At 35.6% G+C, this 17585-nt stretch overlaps 1 protein-coding gene across 6 annotated transcripts in view; it reads left to right on the top strand.

Moving 5' to 3' along the window:
* Window positions 1–17585, top strand: part of PHKA2 (phosphorylase kinase regulatory subunit alpha 2) — a 311493-nt gene that overhangs the window by 269300 nt on the left and 24608 nt on the right. Inside the window, exon 34 of one of the 6 annotated variants that reach the window (XM_070943840.1) lies at window positions 4043–4235. The exons of the other annotated variants lie outside the window; for them this stretch is intronic. Coding sequence (XP_070799941.1) covers window positions 4043–4062 — 20 coding nt within the window. The 3' untranslated portion in view covers window positions 4063–4235. Of the gene's footprint in view, window positions 1–4042; window positions 4236–17585 lie in introns of those variants that run through there. 6 annotated transcript variants of the gene reach the window in all.

Here is a 17585-nt window from a genome sequence, read left to right as displayed (position 1 = left end):
GTATTCCAGGTGTGGTCTTACTAAGGATTTATAAAGCGGTACTAACACTTCACGTGATTCTGATTCTGTGCCTCTATTTAAACAACCAAGGATTGCATTAGCTTTTTGGCTGCTACCACACACTGCTGGCTCATATTTAAGTGATCATCCACTAGGACTCCAAGGTCCCTCTTACAGTTACTGTTTTTGAACCAGGTTTTGCCTAATTTGTACTTGTACCTTTGGGTTTTCCTGCCTAGGAGTAAAACCTTGGTTTTCTCCACATTAAATTTCATTTTATTGGATAGGCCCCATTGTTCAAGTCTGTCAAGATCTTTTTGGATTCTGAGCTTGTCTTCTGGGGTTTTGGCTATTCCTGCCAGCTTAGTGTCATCTGTAAATTTGATGAGTTCCCCTTCTATTCCCTCATCTAAGTCACTTATGAAGATGTTGAAGAGTACTGGGCCTAAATGGAACCTTGTGGTACCCCACTACTCCCCTCCATATAGATGTAGTACCATTAAGGATTACTCGTTGAGTGCAGTTTGTCAGCCAGTTACAATCCATCTGGTGTCAAACCTCCAAGTAACATGTCCCAAAAAATAAAGTCCAAGGTATCCATCTTCTTTTCAAAGTCTATTTATTAGGTACACATTAAATTGGAAAGGGCTTGGTGTAATTCCAACTCTGTGGGAAAGGAATGCCACCTAGACATAACATTCCCCCTTTATCTTTACAACCCTACTTCCAACAGTTAGAAAGTGGTGAGCCTGAAGTATTATTAAATTCATTTACTTACAAACCTAAAAAGCTAATAAAAAAAAGAAAAAGGCGGACTTCTGTCGCTGTCAGACGGTCCCTTGGGACCGCCAGCCCCGTCGCCCGTAAAGAGCCGCCTTTACAGCTGAAAGGCGGCTTGAAAAACGCCATTTCCATAAGGAAATGTGAGTTAGAGCAGGCGAGGGCAGGTAGAGCCCTCTGCGAAGTCCCCAGAGTTTTTCTTTTACTCTTGGGGACGAAGTAGGATGAGGCTCCCTATTTCCTTCGCCGCTGCTCCGGGCTTTGGGAGACCTCTGCCTTTCTAAGTGAAGGGAAAAAAAAAAAGCTTAAAATGGCGACCGCTGAGGCTTGAGAAGTAGCCGAAAGTGAAAGTCCTTCCGTAACAAGTTACAGAGTAGCGGAACAAACAGTGCTGGCTAGAATAGAGAAAAGAAAAATTTCTATTCTAAGTTTCTTTTTTTCTTGGAGATTTGATATTGATCTTGTTTGGAGAGAAGTCTTCTTTCTTTAAAAAGAGTTTGTCTGTGTGGCAGGATGGCGTTAAAATTAACAAAGCCAGACAAACAAGCAGCGGGGGGGGTTCCCCCATTTACAATTATGTGAACAAGTTTCGAGTTTACAGACTCAGAAGAATCGTTTTAATTTAAAAGAATTTGTTTTGAAGGAAATGGCAAGACATGACGAGACTGTGAACCAGAATTTTGAAAAATTTAAGCAGGAAATTAAAGAATTCATACAATTAAAGTATGATAACTTACAAAGAAAGATTGTAACAGTGACTAATGCTTTTTCAGAAATAGTTATAAAGATGGATACAAATATCAAGTTATTAGAGTCTAAAATGGAGGAAGTTGATGATAAGATTTATAATTTGAACAATAAAATACAAAGAATGGACTCACAGAATTTGCAGTTAGAATGAGAGGGTTACAGGAAAATAATAGAGATGATTTAAGAAAAAAATCTGCTGAAGTTCTGGCTGGGATTTTAAAGATTCATCCAGAGGAGGTATCTTGTAAGATCGACAAGGCCTATAGAGTAAATTCTTGGATTGCAAAGCAAAGGCAATTGCCTAGAGATGTGGTGATTTATTTTACAGATAAAGAAATAAGAAATGATATTGTGCAAAAATCTTTTAATTCCACTCTACAATTGTATGGAAGAAAGATCTGGATATATAAAGAGTTGCCGCCCAAGATATTAAAAGATAGAAAGAAATTCGGATTTTTGGTGACTGAGCTAAAGAAACAAAACATCTCATTCAGGTGGGATGTCCCAGTTGGCATAATATTAAGATATCAAGGAGAAAGATACCAACTAAATACTGTTGAAAAAGCGGAAGAATTTTACTATAAGGTTCTTAAAATGGGTTCAACATCTTCATGTATAATACATGAGTGGAATAAACAAAAACAAAATCAACAAGAGATAGAAATTCAGGATAAGCAGAAGGAGATGGAAGTAATGGAAAAACAACAAGTTACAGAGGACTTTGTAGATGAGCTGCTTCTGGATTCTCCTTCAGAAGTTACAGCTGGACTATTTATAAATACAAGAGAGGCGGCTTTGGATTCTAATGTGATGATTTATCAAGTTACAGACCAGCATAGAAATCAATCAGTCGACATACAACTCATAGAAAAGAAACCAGAATGGAGATTTAAGCCACAAAAGCAAAACCAACAAGATCAAGTCATAGATCAGTATGAAAACCAAACAGTTGATACACAATTTATAGAAAGGAAACCAGGATGGAGATCTAACCCACAAAAAGTCAAGAAAAGAAGAAGCAGGTCTTACAAAAACAAAAACTTTTAAACTAAACAACAGTGTAATGCCAGTTATTTAAGAGATGATTGTATATATGAAAAGATAGCTGAGGCAAAGTATTGATTTATATTATCCTGAGGAGAGTGACAGACCTCTGCAGTGCTGTACTTTTGGGATGTGAAAATGGCCTTAAACTGAATGGATTGGAATTATCTATTTTGGATTCTTTGATAAATGTATTACGTTTATGTTGAGCTACAAGGCAAGAGAGTTATGGGATTGGGGCACGCAGAAGATCTGGTTGTTACCCTATTACGGTGGTTGGAATTAATAATTTAGATGAAAGACATTACTATAGACACTATATGAAATACAAATATAAAGTCACTCGGGTGGTTGTTTTTTTATATATCAAGACATCTATTGTTGATGGGGGCAGATGGTAATTGAAGATACCGAACATACTGTTGGAATTAGGATGTGATGTTACCCTAATATGGGTGATGGAGTTAACAATCCAGCTGAAAGACACTACAGAAGATATTACATGGATTACAAGCTTAAAGTCATTTGAGGATTTTATTTATATAAGGGAATACTTCTTAGTGGTGTGGGCAGAAGAATAAAGATATTAAGAACTATTATGTATGGTAGTCCTGTAGGAAAGTGGGTGGAGATAGGTTAGCTTATTGATTGTTCAGTTGAAGAAAAGGGATATTATGTTTAGATATAAATATATGTAAAAGATTTGAGTTAAGAGATATATCTATGGGGGTGGAGGAAATGGACAGACTATGAGTTGAATAAATGTTAAATTAGGATTTATTATATAGTTTTATAGTGGAAGGTTGCTTTGAAATGTCATATTAATATACAAAAAAGATTTGATTTAAGAGATATATGTATGGGAAAGGAGAAAAAGAGTAGATTATGAGTAGAAATTGTTAAATTGGGGGATATAATAATATTACTATGCTAAATTAGGAGTTATTATATAATGTTATAGTAGAATGTTATTTTGAAATGTATAGTATAAGGGGGATATAATAATATTATTAGAAAGAAAGGGTCAGCATATGGGGGATGGAGTAAGGGGATGGTAAAGTATTATATAATCTGTTATGAATTTGGGTTTTACTTTGAAGAAGCCATAGGGGGAGGGGAGGGCAAGGGGGGGTTAGGGAGGAGGGGGGGGAAGGGGGAAAAATTTGTATTTGAAAAACTTTTTCAATTAAAAAAAAAGGCTACAATAAAATATGGTTACACATACGGTATCTTAAGGGTCGACATCTGGTGGTGATGCTGTCTATCCCACATTTTTCTAGTTTATCAAGAAGTAGGTTGTGGTCTACATTGTCAAATGTGTTGCTGAAATCTAAGTATATTATGTGCACAGCATTTTGAGGGTCTACTAATTTAGTCACTTTGCCAAAGAATGAAATAAGATTGATTAGCATGATATGTTTTTAACAAACCCGTGCTGGCTACTAATTATAACTATATTTGTTTCTAGATGTTCACAGATCTGTTTGATTATTTTTTCAGTATCTTCCCAAAGGATGTTTGATCCAGAGGCAGAATACAGGGAGTTTGCAAATGCATCATTGTGTATATACAACTGTAATTTGCTGTAGAATTATATCCTTATAATTTAACTGTGTGATAATTCAAAAATAAAATGATCCAGAGAAATTGAGAAAAGGCTATTTAATAATTAAGAGGAAAACAATTATCGTAAATCCTGCCATAGGAGGATAAGAAAAATTAATATATAAGTATTGAAAGAATTAGACGAGTACGGGAAGCTATCTGGATTTAAATTAAATATGACAAAAACTAAAATGTTAACAAAAAATATCCCAATAAGAGAACAGGAAATAATAGTAGAAAACTTGGGCATCCAAATAGTTAAGAAGATAAAATATTTAGGGATTTGGATTACTGCTAGATGCTCAACCTTAAAGGAGGACAATTATATACCCTTATTGACAAAGATCAAGCAAGATTTGGAACGTTGGGGGAAGTTGCAAATATCGTTTCTTGGTAGGATAGCCACCATTAAGATGAGTATTCTCCCCTAATTAATATACTTGTTTCAAACCACTCCTGTTAGTATTGACAAAAAATATTTTTCGGATTTAAATGGGATAGTAAGTAAATAAATTTGGGGAGGGAAAAAACCGAGAATTGCATTACGGTCATTGCAGGAAAAAAGGAATAAAGGCAGATTCGGCCTCCCAGTTTGGGAGCTATACCATAAAGCAGCCAACTTAGTATGGCTACGAGAGTTGGCCTCATTAAGAGACAAAAGAACTTTACAACTGGAAGAGCACGACCTATTGAGAGGTTGGCATGCCTATCTCTGGGATAAAGGAAAGGGGGCAGGCATATGTTTCCACCAACACAAAATTAGAGATACATTAATGAAGACATGGAAAGAAATTAGGCATAAACATTATTTAAAATACCCAAAATGGATCTCTACAATGGAGGCAATGATTCATCCAAACACAATAAGTAGAGAGAAAATGTTCACCTATCAAGACATTCTAGATAACAGTGGTAACCTTAAATCTAACGAGATTTTAAAAGAGCAAGGGATTCATATTGATTGGTGGCCTTATTTACAAATTAAATCCCGATATAGTAAAGATAAACAGGAAAAGGGAATAGAGATGGGGACAAATAGTTTTGATAAGGTATGACTAGGCAGTGAGAATAAACTATTAGCTAAATTATACTCCTACCTGCTCGAATATGATAGAGAAGGAGAAATATTAAAAGACCAAATGATTGCTTGGGGAAGAAATATCGACTCAAAGATAAATCTAGATGATTGGGAAGAAATATGGAACAGCAATCTTAAACTGACGAGAGCAATAAGCTATAAGGAGAATCAGTATAAGATGCTGTATAGATGGCATCTAGCACCATCTAGAATTGCAAAGATATATCCAAATGCAAGCTCCAAGTGTTGGAAATGTGGCCACCATCAAGGTACCTTCTACCACATGTGGTGGACGTGTCCGGAAGTGAGGAAGTTTTGGAAAAAAATACAAAAATGGATCCAAGAAATATTAAATGAGGATATCAACTTTTTGCCTGAAATTTATCTCCTGGGAGTGCTAAAACGAACATTTGTTAAGGATAAGAAATATTTGATTATTCATATTGTCACAGCCGCTAGACTCTCCTATGCCAGATATTGGAAAGAGAAAAGAGGTCCAACTGAGGAACAGATAGTCAATAAGGTACTGGACTGCGCAGAAATGTGCAGATTAACGTATGTGTTAAACGGAAAGGAGGATTCAGAATTTTACACAATTTGGGATCTGTGGTATAGGTGGTTGGAAAATAAATGCAAAAGTTAATACTTATGAGGAACAATGTACAACTACTAATTAATCCTATATATTATTGTATCATAATTTAACTGTAATTAATTTTATAAGAATTTTCGTATAAATTGTATAATATTTAGATAATTGATTAGATACCACACTTGTAAATATATAATGTGACTACATGTTGCCGAACCGTAAAGTTTGAATTGTAATATATTCTTTATTCAATAAAATTTCATTAAAAAAAAATTAATATATAAGGATATTTTTCATTAGAAAGGATATTGTTTGTACATCTTAGATATTCACAAAATAGATTTATTTCTCTTCTATGTTTCAACATAAGTAAACTTATGTACCCACAAATGCTAGAAGTTCTCAAGTGAAACAATCTCTTCTTCAGAATGTATTGGAAAAGAGGTAAGAAAAACAATTGATGTCATTTCTTTTTTTTTTTTATTGAAAAAGTTTTCAAATACAAGTTTTTTCCCCTTTCCCCCCCTCTTCCCTAACCCCCCCTCACCACCCATCCCCCCCGTGACTTCTTCACAACAATAAGCTAATTCATAATTAATTACATAATATTTTACCATGCCCTTACTCACTCCTCAAAGTACTGACCCTTAGCATAATATTCTTACAACTCCGCTTTTCTCCGCTTTTCGCAATAATCTACCCTTTTTCTCCTCCCCCAAACTTATAAAATATTATTATTATTACAACAACATAACCTTTAATCTTTTATATATATTAATATAACATTTCAAAGCAGCCTTCTCCAGATTTAACATTTATTCAGTTCTATCCAATTCTTCCACTCCCCAAAATATATGACTTAAAAATCCTTTTTCTTAAACTAATCAATCACTAAACTAGCCTATTTCAACCCAGTTTCCTGCAAAATTACCATACACTACAATTCTAAATATAATCCACTGCCCACTCTGCTAAAATATACATATGTCTATATATACATTCCATTTTATAAAAAGAGAAAAGACAATAACTTTAAATTTATAATTCATTTAGTATCTTCTTTGATGTCTTTCCACTAGATTGTTAAATCCATCATCCATAATAGGGTAACATAGCATCCTGGTGCAACAGTTTATTCAAAATCTTCAGTCATCTTCTGCCCCCATCAATAATGAATATCCTCATGTATATATAAAAGTAAAAACAACCACCCGAGTGACATTATAATTATATTCCATATAGTTGTGATTGTGGTTTTCATCAGGATTATAAATTCCCATCATCTTAGTGGGTAACAGCCAGATCTTCTGCATGCCCCAGCATGACTCTCTTGCCTTGTAACTCAAAATAGTTATAATATATTTATCAGTAAAAGAAATCCAAAATAGATAGTTCAAATCCAACAATGTAAGGCTCTTTCCACCTCCCAAAATCACGGCATTGCAGAGATCTGCCACTTTCCTCAAGATAGTATTAAACGATAATTCGCCTCCAATATCTTTTCACATATTCATTTATTTTTTAAAATCCCTGGCTTCACTGTTGCTTGGTTTAGAAACTACTATTTCTACGAGATCTGTTTCTTTTCTTTTTCTTTTGCGGGTTGCATTTCCATCCAGATTTCCTTCCTACAAGTTGTGTATCAGCTGATCGGTTGTCATTCTGCTTTGTAAATTGATCTTGTTGGTTTTGTTTTATTATCTCATATGTCTTTTCCATCACTTGTATATCAACTGGTTGATTTACGCACTTGTCTGTAACTTGATAATTCATCACATTAGAATCAGATGACACTGCTCTCAAATTTATAGACAGTCCAGCTGGGGTATCCAAAGAGTCCGAAGACAGTTTATCTACCACAGCCTCTGTAATTTGATGTTTTCCCTTTATTTCCAGCTCCTTTTGCTTGTCCTGTGTTATGCCTAAAGATGTTAAATTTATTTTTAAAAATTTTTGATAAAATTCTTCCGCTTTTTCGACAGTATTCAGTTGGTATCTTACTCCTTGGTGTCTCAATATTAAACCAACTGGGACGTCCCACCTAAATAGAATATTCCTTTTTTTTAACTCATTCACTAGAAAACCAAATTTCTTCCTCTCCATTAACATCTTGGGCGGGAGTTCCTTAAAAATCCAAATCTTTCTTCCACGAAATTGCAAAGTAGAATTATAAGAATTCTGCACAATATTATTTCTAATTTCTTTGTCTGTAAAATAAATCACCACATCTCTAGGCAATTGCCTTTGTTTTGCCAACCAGGAGTTTATTCTATAAATTCTGTCAATCCTGCAAAACACTTCATCAGGTTGAACCTTTAAAATCCCAGCCAGAATTTCAGAAGATATCTTCCTTAAATCATCTCTGTCATTTTCCTGCAGACCTCTCAGTCTAATTGCATATTCTGTAAAATTGTGTTGGATCATTAAAACTTCTCTTTCAATCCTCTGTTGTACATTTTCTTCATTACCAGTCTTTTGATCAGCCTCCATTTTAAGTTTGTCTTCTGAACTATTATCCTGAGTGTTTGCCAAATCCTTTTTAATTTTTTGGATCTTGTCATCCAAATTCTCCTCAGTTTCTTTCATTTTAGACTAATAATTTAGTATTTGCATCCAACTGAATCACAAAGTCTGCTAAGCCATTAACTGTTTTTAAAATCTTTCGATCCAAAAAGCCAAACTTAGATTTCACCAATTCACCAATTTCTTTGATTTCCAACTTAAATTTTTCAAGTTGCTGATTCACAATCTCATCCCTTCTTACAATCTCCTCAAGAAGAAATTCTATTATATTAAAGTCAGGTTTCTGAGACTGGAGAGTTAAAACTTGTTGATGTAATTTATTAATGGGGGAATCCCCCCCCCACTGCCTGTTTGTCTAGCTTTATAAGTCTCAGTGCCATTTTTCCACGCAGACAAAATTTACTGGAAAAGAGAAAAAAAAAAAACTTTTTTCCAACCAAGATCAATATCAGATCCCCAAGGAAAAAAAAAAGGAAAAAAAAACAGAAGTGAGAGTGAGGTTTTGCCTTCAGTTACAGCCAAAAGTATTCATTCCGCTACTTTGTAATTGAAAACGGAAGGAGTTTCCCTTTCAGCCTCTCTTCAAGCCGCAGCAGCAATCGCCATTTTAAAAAACTTTTTTCCCTTCACTTCACTTCTTAGGCAAAATAAAATAAAAAGAATACTTGCGCTTCAGGATCAGAGGTCCAGCTCATATCTTCTTTAATTAATTTATTTGACAGATTTACAGGCTTGCTTTTGCCCCCTAGCTCTGCGTGTAGCAGAGATTTCCCAGAGCCCGGAGCATCGGCTGGGGATACGGGGAGTCTCTTCCGCTCCCTCCCAAAAGTAAATAAAAAACTTTTGGGATTAGGCAGAGGACTCTACCCACCCCAGCCGGCTCTATCTCCGTTTCCTAATGGAAACGGAGTTTTTTTCGAGCCGCCATTCCGCTGAAAAAGGCGGCTCTTACAGGCAGTGGGTTCGACGATCCCGAAGGAGCGTCCAGCGGGGACAAGCAGCAAACCGGAAGTCCGATGTCATTTCTTAATATCTATAAAACTCAGAAATGGATTTTACTATCTAAAGGACAGACAATTGGGCAGAATGTACTGCTGATAAAGTGTGCTAAAAGATAGAGAATTTAACTGGCCCTTAACAAGCACAGCTACACTATTTTGTTTCTGAGCGTAGAAGTCACAGGGAACATGTGGTTTCTCATTAGAGGAGATAATGATCACTTTCCCCTGCATGCCTTGTTTATGGTGCTTGTCTTCCTGTCCAGGTAAGCTCTCTGGTCTCCTGAATAATCATTCAAAAGATACATGAAACTACAGGGAAAGAGGAAGATTCCTCAGCAGCCAGACTAGGCTATTTGGAGCAATGGTCTCTTTCTTGTAATATGATCATAAACAACAATTATTAACCAACCAAACTCAAATATTGCAACTCCAGAGACTTCCGGTTTGCTTCCTGTCGCCGAAAGACGGTCCCGTTTTTGGACCGCCAGCCCCGCTGCCTGTTAGAGCCGCTTCGATCAAGAGAAGCGGCTCGGAAGTTCCCGAATCCTAAAGGATTAGTGGAAGAGAGTGGGTGAGAAGCAGGTTGAGCCCCTGTGAGCCCCCAGATAGCTATCGTTTGCTTCTGGGGAGGAAACAGGCGCGGCTCCCTTTCAGCTTGCCGAGACTCCGGACAGCGTGGGACGAGTCTACCCAGCATAGAACAAGGCGGCAGGAGCAACCTTTCTATTGAAAACAAAGCAAATTCAAACAACCAGGGTGGAATAACAACTTGAACCTCGAAACTGCAAGTACTACTAGCCCTGTGATTAATTTTGAAACAGAAGAGTGAATGAGTGAAAGTCTTTTGAAAATGGCGTCCGGCTTCAGCGTTAACGAGCTGAAAGCAAGAGTGGATTAGCAAAGTTATTTCAACTAGCTACAAAGTTGCACTGTCTGTAACAAGTGGAGGAAAAGAAAATCTTTTTTAAAAACAAGCCTGATTTTGCTTCAATTACACTCTTAACTTGACTAAACCTGGGGGAATTTTTTAGAGGACTTTGTGGTGGAGGAAAGGGAAAAAGGATTTCTTTTTTTGGAAAAGCTAGCCTACGTGGCAGGATGGCTTCTAAGCAGACTAAACAGGAAGGGAAGGCAGCAGGGGGGGGGATCCCCCACACATAAATCTGAACAGCAGCCTCCTAGCCAGCAGAGCCAGAAAAAAGAGATTGATCTTGAAAGTTTAAAGGATTTTATTGCTCAGGCTTTGATGAGGCAAGATGAAAATTTGGATGAGAAGTTTAAAAAGTCACAACAGGAAATTAAGCAGAAGATTAAAGAAATTAAAGAGGTGGTGCAAGAAAAATATGACAAGGTGACCCAAAAATTAATGACAGTGGTGACTGGATTGTCAGAAGCAATTATTAAAACCGATTCTAAGGTGGAAGAATTTAGATCAGAAATGGATGTCAAAATGAAAGAGACTGACTATAAAATCTTTGATGCTGACAATAAACTGCAGAGACTTGAAAATGAAATTACAATGATGCAGTTCAGGTCTATGGAATTTGCCATAAGGCTGAGAGGCATAAAAGAGAATGATAGACAGGACCTGAGACAGACTTGTGCTGATGCTCTAGCTGTGTTGTTGTTGTTTTTTTAATAAAAAAGTTTTTATTTTCTGATCAAACAAGTATACAATATAAACAATCATTCATACTATCATCAGAAAAAAAGAAAAAAAAATCAATTTGGTAAACTCAATCTTCAACCCCTCCTCACCACCCCCCACCCCCGACTTCCCAGAACAAAAACAGGGCATAGATTTCACCAAACATTCGCTAAAATAAACTAGCTAACTGCAAGATTTAATAACTCCCAAGACCCCTTAACTCCCCTTTTACAATTTCATCAACCTCCCTTTATATAAACACAAAGTAACATGTAATCCAATAACTCTAAGAATTTTAAAACCATTAACAAATCTTAAACATTCAAACCTAAAAACATTTTTCCCCCTCCTACTTTTCTCAAAGTTCAGATATTTTGAAATCTCATAACAAAAAATAAACCTTAGATATTCACTAATTAGATTTCTACATTTTTATAATTAACCATTAGTACATTAACTAGAAAACCAAAAAAGATTAATCAACCATTAATACATCATATTTAAAAATCAATATTCAACTTTATACTTTTTCCCCCTCAGTAGTTATAACACCTAAAACATAATCAATTTAAACCATGAATAGAACAACTGCAAAGCCAAAAAAAAAAAAATAATCTTCCATTCTTGGTTTCTTATTTTAAAATCTCATAACAAAAAATAAACCTTAGATATTCACTAATTAAATTTCTACATTTTTTAAGTTTCTAAATTTCCCCCCTTCATTATTCCTCCCTCCAATTTTTAAAATTTAAAAGATAATCAACAACATAATTAACCATTAATACATAAACTAAAAAACCAAAAAGGATTAATCAACCATTAGTACATCATATTTAAAAATCAATATTTAACTTTATACTTTTTCCCCCCTCAGTAGTTATAATACCTACAACATAATCATTTTTAACCATGAGTAGAACAACTACAAAGCCAAAAGAAAAGATTAATCTTCCATTCTTGCTTTCTTTTTATATTTTTTCCAATCTTTCTGCATCCCTCCTACTTCTATTTTGAGGAGGTTTTTCATTTTAATTTGAGGTTGATATAACTGCAAAAATTGTCCCCTTTTTAAAAAAGTTTCCTCTGATTTAGAGCCCCCAAATCGCCTCTTCATGCTTATATAAATCAGTTCATTCCTTCGTCTGTAAAACCAAAGTTTGTCAAGAGTTTGTGAAGAAAAGTTCAATTGTTTCTTTTCTATTAAATGTATAGATGCCACTGACAAGTCTCCTTCATCTTCTGAAACTTCGAAAGTCTGGTCATTTACTACTTTTTTCCAAACCAAGTCATAATTTTGAAGGATTCTATCAATTTTTCCGAAAAGAGCAGAGAGTAAGCTCGAAAATTCTTGAGAAAATTCTTCCACCCTCTCTGCTGCAATATCTCCTGAGTTGTCATCATGCTCCATAGTTGTTTTGATTTCCTCAGTCATTTCTGTTGTTATCCCTTTAAGAATTGCTATTTGGTTACTTATAGCTGCAGTATGATTATTCATGGCTTCTTTTATAAATTCTGTAAGTTCTGCATCAAAATCCTTACAACTCTGTAAATCAGACAACTGTTTCGTTTCTGACACCTCCAAATAGCATCCAGCACTTTCAAGATCTCCTTTCTTAGAAGCCATTTTATTTTAAAGAAATTTTCTTTCTTCCCACAACCATAAAATCATAAAGTCAGAGCCATCCTTTTGAGCAGCATTCAGCAATTTCTTTATAAACAATCTTTTCCCAAACAGCTCTTCAAAATCTATTCCAGCAACTTAAAGCCAGTCTCTGAGCACGAGTCTATTAGCAAAAACTTTTTCTAACTTTCCCTTTTAAAATCGCAACAAAGAAACGCCATCTTAACTTCCAGCTCAGAAAATCCAATTAGAAACATTGTATCCCCGGAGTTAAGTGTTATACTTGCAAAAAGCTTGTCCTCCTGCTTCTGTTCTGCCTGCTTTTTTGAAATCATTTAATCTTCTGTTTGACAGCAGAAATTGGACGCAACACCTAGCTCTGTAAAAAAAAACAGAGTCCCCCCGGATCCGGAGCTTCAGTGGGCTGAACGGGGAGCTCTCACCCTCCTAACCCCTGGAATTAATCCAGGGGTTTTCAGGGAGCTCTACCCTCACCCACCTGCTCTCCTCCCCTTCTTTTCCCGAAGGGGAGATTTTCAAGCCGTTTGACAGCTGATTAACGCTGTCAGAACGGCTCAACGGAATCACCGTCAATGGTGCTGCGGAGCCAACCCGGAAGTCACTCTAGCTGTGTTGTTAAAGATTAGCCCTGAAGAGATTTTTTACAAAATGGATAAAATCTACAGAGTGAATTCGTGGGTGGCCAGACAAAGACAATTGCCTAGAGATGTGGTGATATATTTTACAGACAGAAGAATGAGAAATGATATTTTGCAAAAGTCTTTTCTCTCTGCTGTGCAAGTGGAGGGAAAGGAGATTGTAGTTTATAAAGAGCTACCACCTAAGATGTTAAAAGATAGAAAGGACTTTGGATTTTTAGTGAATGAACTAAAAAAACAACAAATTCCATTTAGATGGGATGCTCCAACTGGTATAATTTTGAGATATAAAGGAGAAAGATGCTCCAACTGGTATAATTTTGAGATATAAAGGAGAAAGATACCGATTAAATATTGTTGAGAAGGCGGAAGAATTTTATTCTAATGTTTTTAAAGAGAGCTCACCATTCCCACGTACATCTTCTGTGTTGGAGATAAAGGAGAGTGATAAGGAGAAGCAATCTCAGCAAGAGATGGAAGAGCAGCCTAAGCAGCTGGAACTAGAGGTAATGGAAATGCAGGGAGCTACAGGAAGTTTTCTGGATGAGCCCCTGCTAGATCCTCCTTCGAAAATTGTGATTGAACCACCTAAGACTACAAGAGAAGTGGCTTTGGACCTAGCCCGGATGTGTGAAGCTAAAGATCAGCGTATAACTCGAGCAATTTCTAAGCAACTCAAAGAAAAACAACAACAGGATAGGCCCAAGCCGCAGCAATATAAGAAAGGAGTCAAGAGCAATATACAAGAATGTGAAGCCATGGGGGGAGCAAAGCCGAAGACTACCGATTCAGAAAATCTTCGGCAAATGTGCTTGTCGCTTCAAAAAAGTCTACATGACGATTAAGTTTTTATCTTGGAACGTGAATGGATTAAATTCACCACAGAAAAGGAAGAAATTATTTACATACTTGAGACAATTTAATAATGATATAATTTGTTTACAAGGAACTCATGTTAGAACACAAGATCAAAAATATCTGATAAATTCAAGATTAGGAACACATTTTATAGCCTCAAATTTGGAAAAAAAGAATGGTGTGGTTATTTATATAAATAAAAGACTGTCAGCTAAAATTATAGAAGCAGATGAAGGTGGTAGGTTTATAGCAATTGAGCTGCACACAGCAAGTGGTTTAATTTTAGTGATTGGAATTTATGCTCCTAATCAACAACAGGATAATTTTTATAAAACTTTGCATTCTAAAATATTGCAATGGGATTATAGATCTATTTTAATCATGGGAGATTGGAATGGAGTAATTGATTCTAAAATAGATAAAAAGAGTTCGGCGAAGTCAAGGATTAGACTACCACAGACTTTTTTTGATATGAAAGAAGATTTGGAATTAAAAGATATCTGGAGAATACATAACCCAAAAGAATTGGACTTTACCTTTTTTTCAGATAGACACAGATCCTTTTCTAGGATTGATTTTATCTTACTATCAGCTGATTTACTTGTAAAAACAAAAAGAACAAAGATTTTTCCAAGGACTTTAACTGACCATAGCCCGGTATGGATAGAAATTGAGATGGGAAAGAGTGAGAGAAGATCATGGAGATTAAATGAAAATCTGTTTAGATATGAAAAAAATATAATAGAATTTAAAAAGCAGATGAAAGAATTTTTTGAAATGAACTTGAATAAGGGTACCCCTATTGAAATCGTGTGGGATGCGAGTAAAGCGTATATGAGAGGGGTACTCATTCATATGAACTCTAAACACAAATTGAATCGACAAAAGAAAAGATCCGAAATGGAAGCAGAAATAAAGAATAAAGAACAGTTACTTATAAAAAACCCAACAGATGAAAGAATACGAGGCGCTATAAAACTTCTGAAAGATCAATTTCAAATGCTTATGGCGGAGCAAACAGCAACAAATTTACAATTTGCGAAACACAACACATTTTGCAACGCTAATAAACCGGGCAGATGGTTGGCTTATACACTAAGGAAGAAGCAGAGTACACGGATTATTGATAGTATTGATACTGGAGGGAAGCAAATTTCCCAACAAAGATTAATTAAAGAAGTTTTTGTAGATTATTATACTAAATTATATGCCAAAGATGATACACACAGTGGACTTATAGAGAAATATCTAGAAAATAAAAGAGTTACAAAAACTACCAGTCAACAAAAGGAGAGAATGAATTATCCTATAACAGTTGAGATTATTGCCACAATTAAACAATTGAAAACTGCTAAAGCTCCTGGGACGGATGGCTTAACTGCGGTGTACTATAAAACTTTACAAGCAGAAATGACTGAACATCTTAAAGATTTATTTTGTAGTATACAACAAGGGGGTAAAATACCCCCATCATGGAAAACAGCTTATATTTCATTGATACTGAAAGAGCAAATAGGTCCTAAAAAACCTGAGAATTTTAGACCAATATCTCTACTGAACAATGACTATAAAATATTTGCAAAAGTATTAGCCAACAGGTTGATGCCAGTTATTCAAGACGTGATTCATTGTGACCAAGCTGGATTTATAGAAGGCAGATACATGAAGGAAAATGTAAGGCAAGTTATAGATTTACTGGAATATCTTGAGAAGAATAAACAGATCCCTGCAGTGCTGGTCTTCTTGGATGCGGAGAAGGCCTTTGATAGAGTGGACTGGAATTTTCTACTAAAGACTTTAAAAAAGATGGACTTTGGGGATCAATTTATACAGGCGGTCTCAATCTATCAAGAACAAAAGGCACAGATCATTATTAATGGAAGTTTCACAACAGACTTTAATATTGAAAAAGGAACAAGACAAGGTTGTCCGTTATCCCCATTGTTATTTATTTTAACATTAGAAGTCTTGTTGAATACAATACGGGACTCGAGCACCTTGAAAGGAATAGTGATAAGGCAAGAGGATTATAGAATAAGAGCATTTGCAGATGATCTGGTTGTTACCCTAACACAGCCGATGGAATCAATAATCCAGATGAAAGACATTATAGAACAATATGGTACAGTATCAGGATTCAGATTGAACCAGAAAAAAACTAAGATGATAGTTAAAAATATGACACAAGATCGAAAACAGGAACTTGAAAGCAAGGCAGGTTTTGAGATAGTACCAAAGGTTAAATATCTAGTTCAGGTTGCAGAATCAAATATGAAACTGTTTCAAAATAATTATGAGGTGTTGTGGCATGACATACAGAAAGATATGGAGACCTGGAAAAAACTGCAGCTGTCTTTACTTGGAAGAATAGCAGCAGTTAAGATGAACATTTTGCCAAGATTTCTTTTTTTGTTTCAAATGATTCCGGTGCTTAAAAGTGATAAACAACTGAGAGAATGGCAAAGAGGACTGAATAAGTTTGTCTGGAACGAGAAAAAGCCGAGAGTTAAACTGAAAATTATGCAAGATGTTCCAGAAAGGGGAGGCCTTAAACTTCCAAACCTACAATTATATTATGAAGCAGCAGCTTTGACGCAAGCAAGTGATTGGTTTGGAAGGAAAAAGACTGGAATATTGAATATAGAAAGTTTTGATCTTGAATTTGGTTGGCATGCTTACTTATTTTATGAGAACAAAGTGGATAAAGTATTCAAAAGCCACATGATTCTTTAATGAGAGTTTGGAAGAAGCACCGACTCAAATGGGATTACAAAATACCGTTATGGCTGGATCTTGGTCATATCATGTGGAATACAAATATAATGTCACTCGGGGGGGGGTTTATATAAAGAAGTTCTTTTTGCAGATGCGGGCAGATGGCAACTGAAGACTTTAGAAACGCTGTTGGAAGAAGGGATTAATTTAACTTGGTTACAGTATAATCAACTTCAATTGAGATGGAAAGAGGACCAAAAAACTGGTATAATGATGCATGAGGAAGAACTGGTTAGACATATAAAAGAGAAAGGTCCAATGCATATTAAAAGGGTTTATAATGTTTTGTTAGAAAGGGATTCAGAAACTGAATTGGTTAAAGATTGCATGATAAAGTGGGCACAAAATTTTGCAGAACCAGTGATGTTGGAAACATGGGAAAAAATATGGGTTCAGAATGTTAAATTTACACAGTCGCAGAATTTGAGGGAAAATTTTTATAAAATGTTTTATAGATGGCATTTAGATCCTAAGAAATTGTTGTGCATGTACCCTAATGTTCAACCAAAATGCTGGAGATGTGACTGCCTAGATTATATTATCATGTGACTGCCCACTATATTATCATGTGTGGTGGACTTGTAAGAAAGCGAAGGCTTTTTGGATAAAAATCTGGTGGGTTATGCAGAATGTTTTGAAGAAAAAAATTCA

Source organism: Pituophis catenifer, unplaced genomic scaffold (genome assembly GCF_029215685.1).
Source record: "Pituophis catenifer annectens isolate HBS135680 unplaced genomic scaffold, rPitCat1.0.hap2 SCAF_4, whole genome shotgun sequence".
Lineage (NCBI taxonomy): Eukaryota > Metazoa > Chordata > Lepidosauria > Squamata > Colubridae > Pituophis > Pituophis catenifer.
The sequence above is the reverse complement of the archived record's forward strand: the minus strand, read 5'-3'. Positions and strand labels throughout refer to the sequence as shown.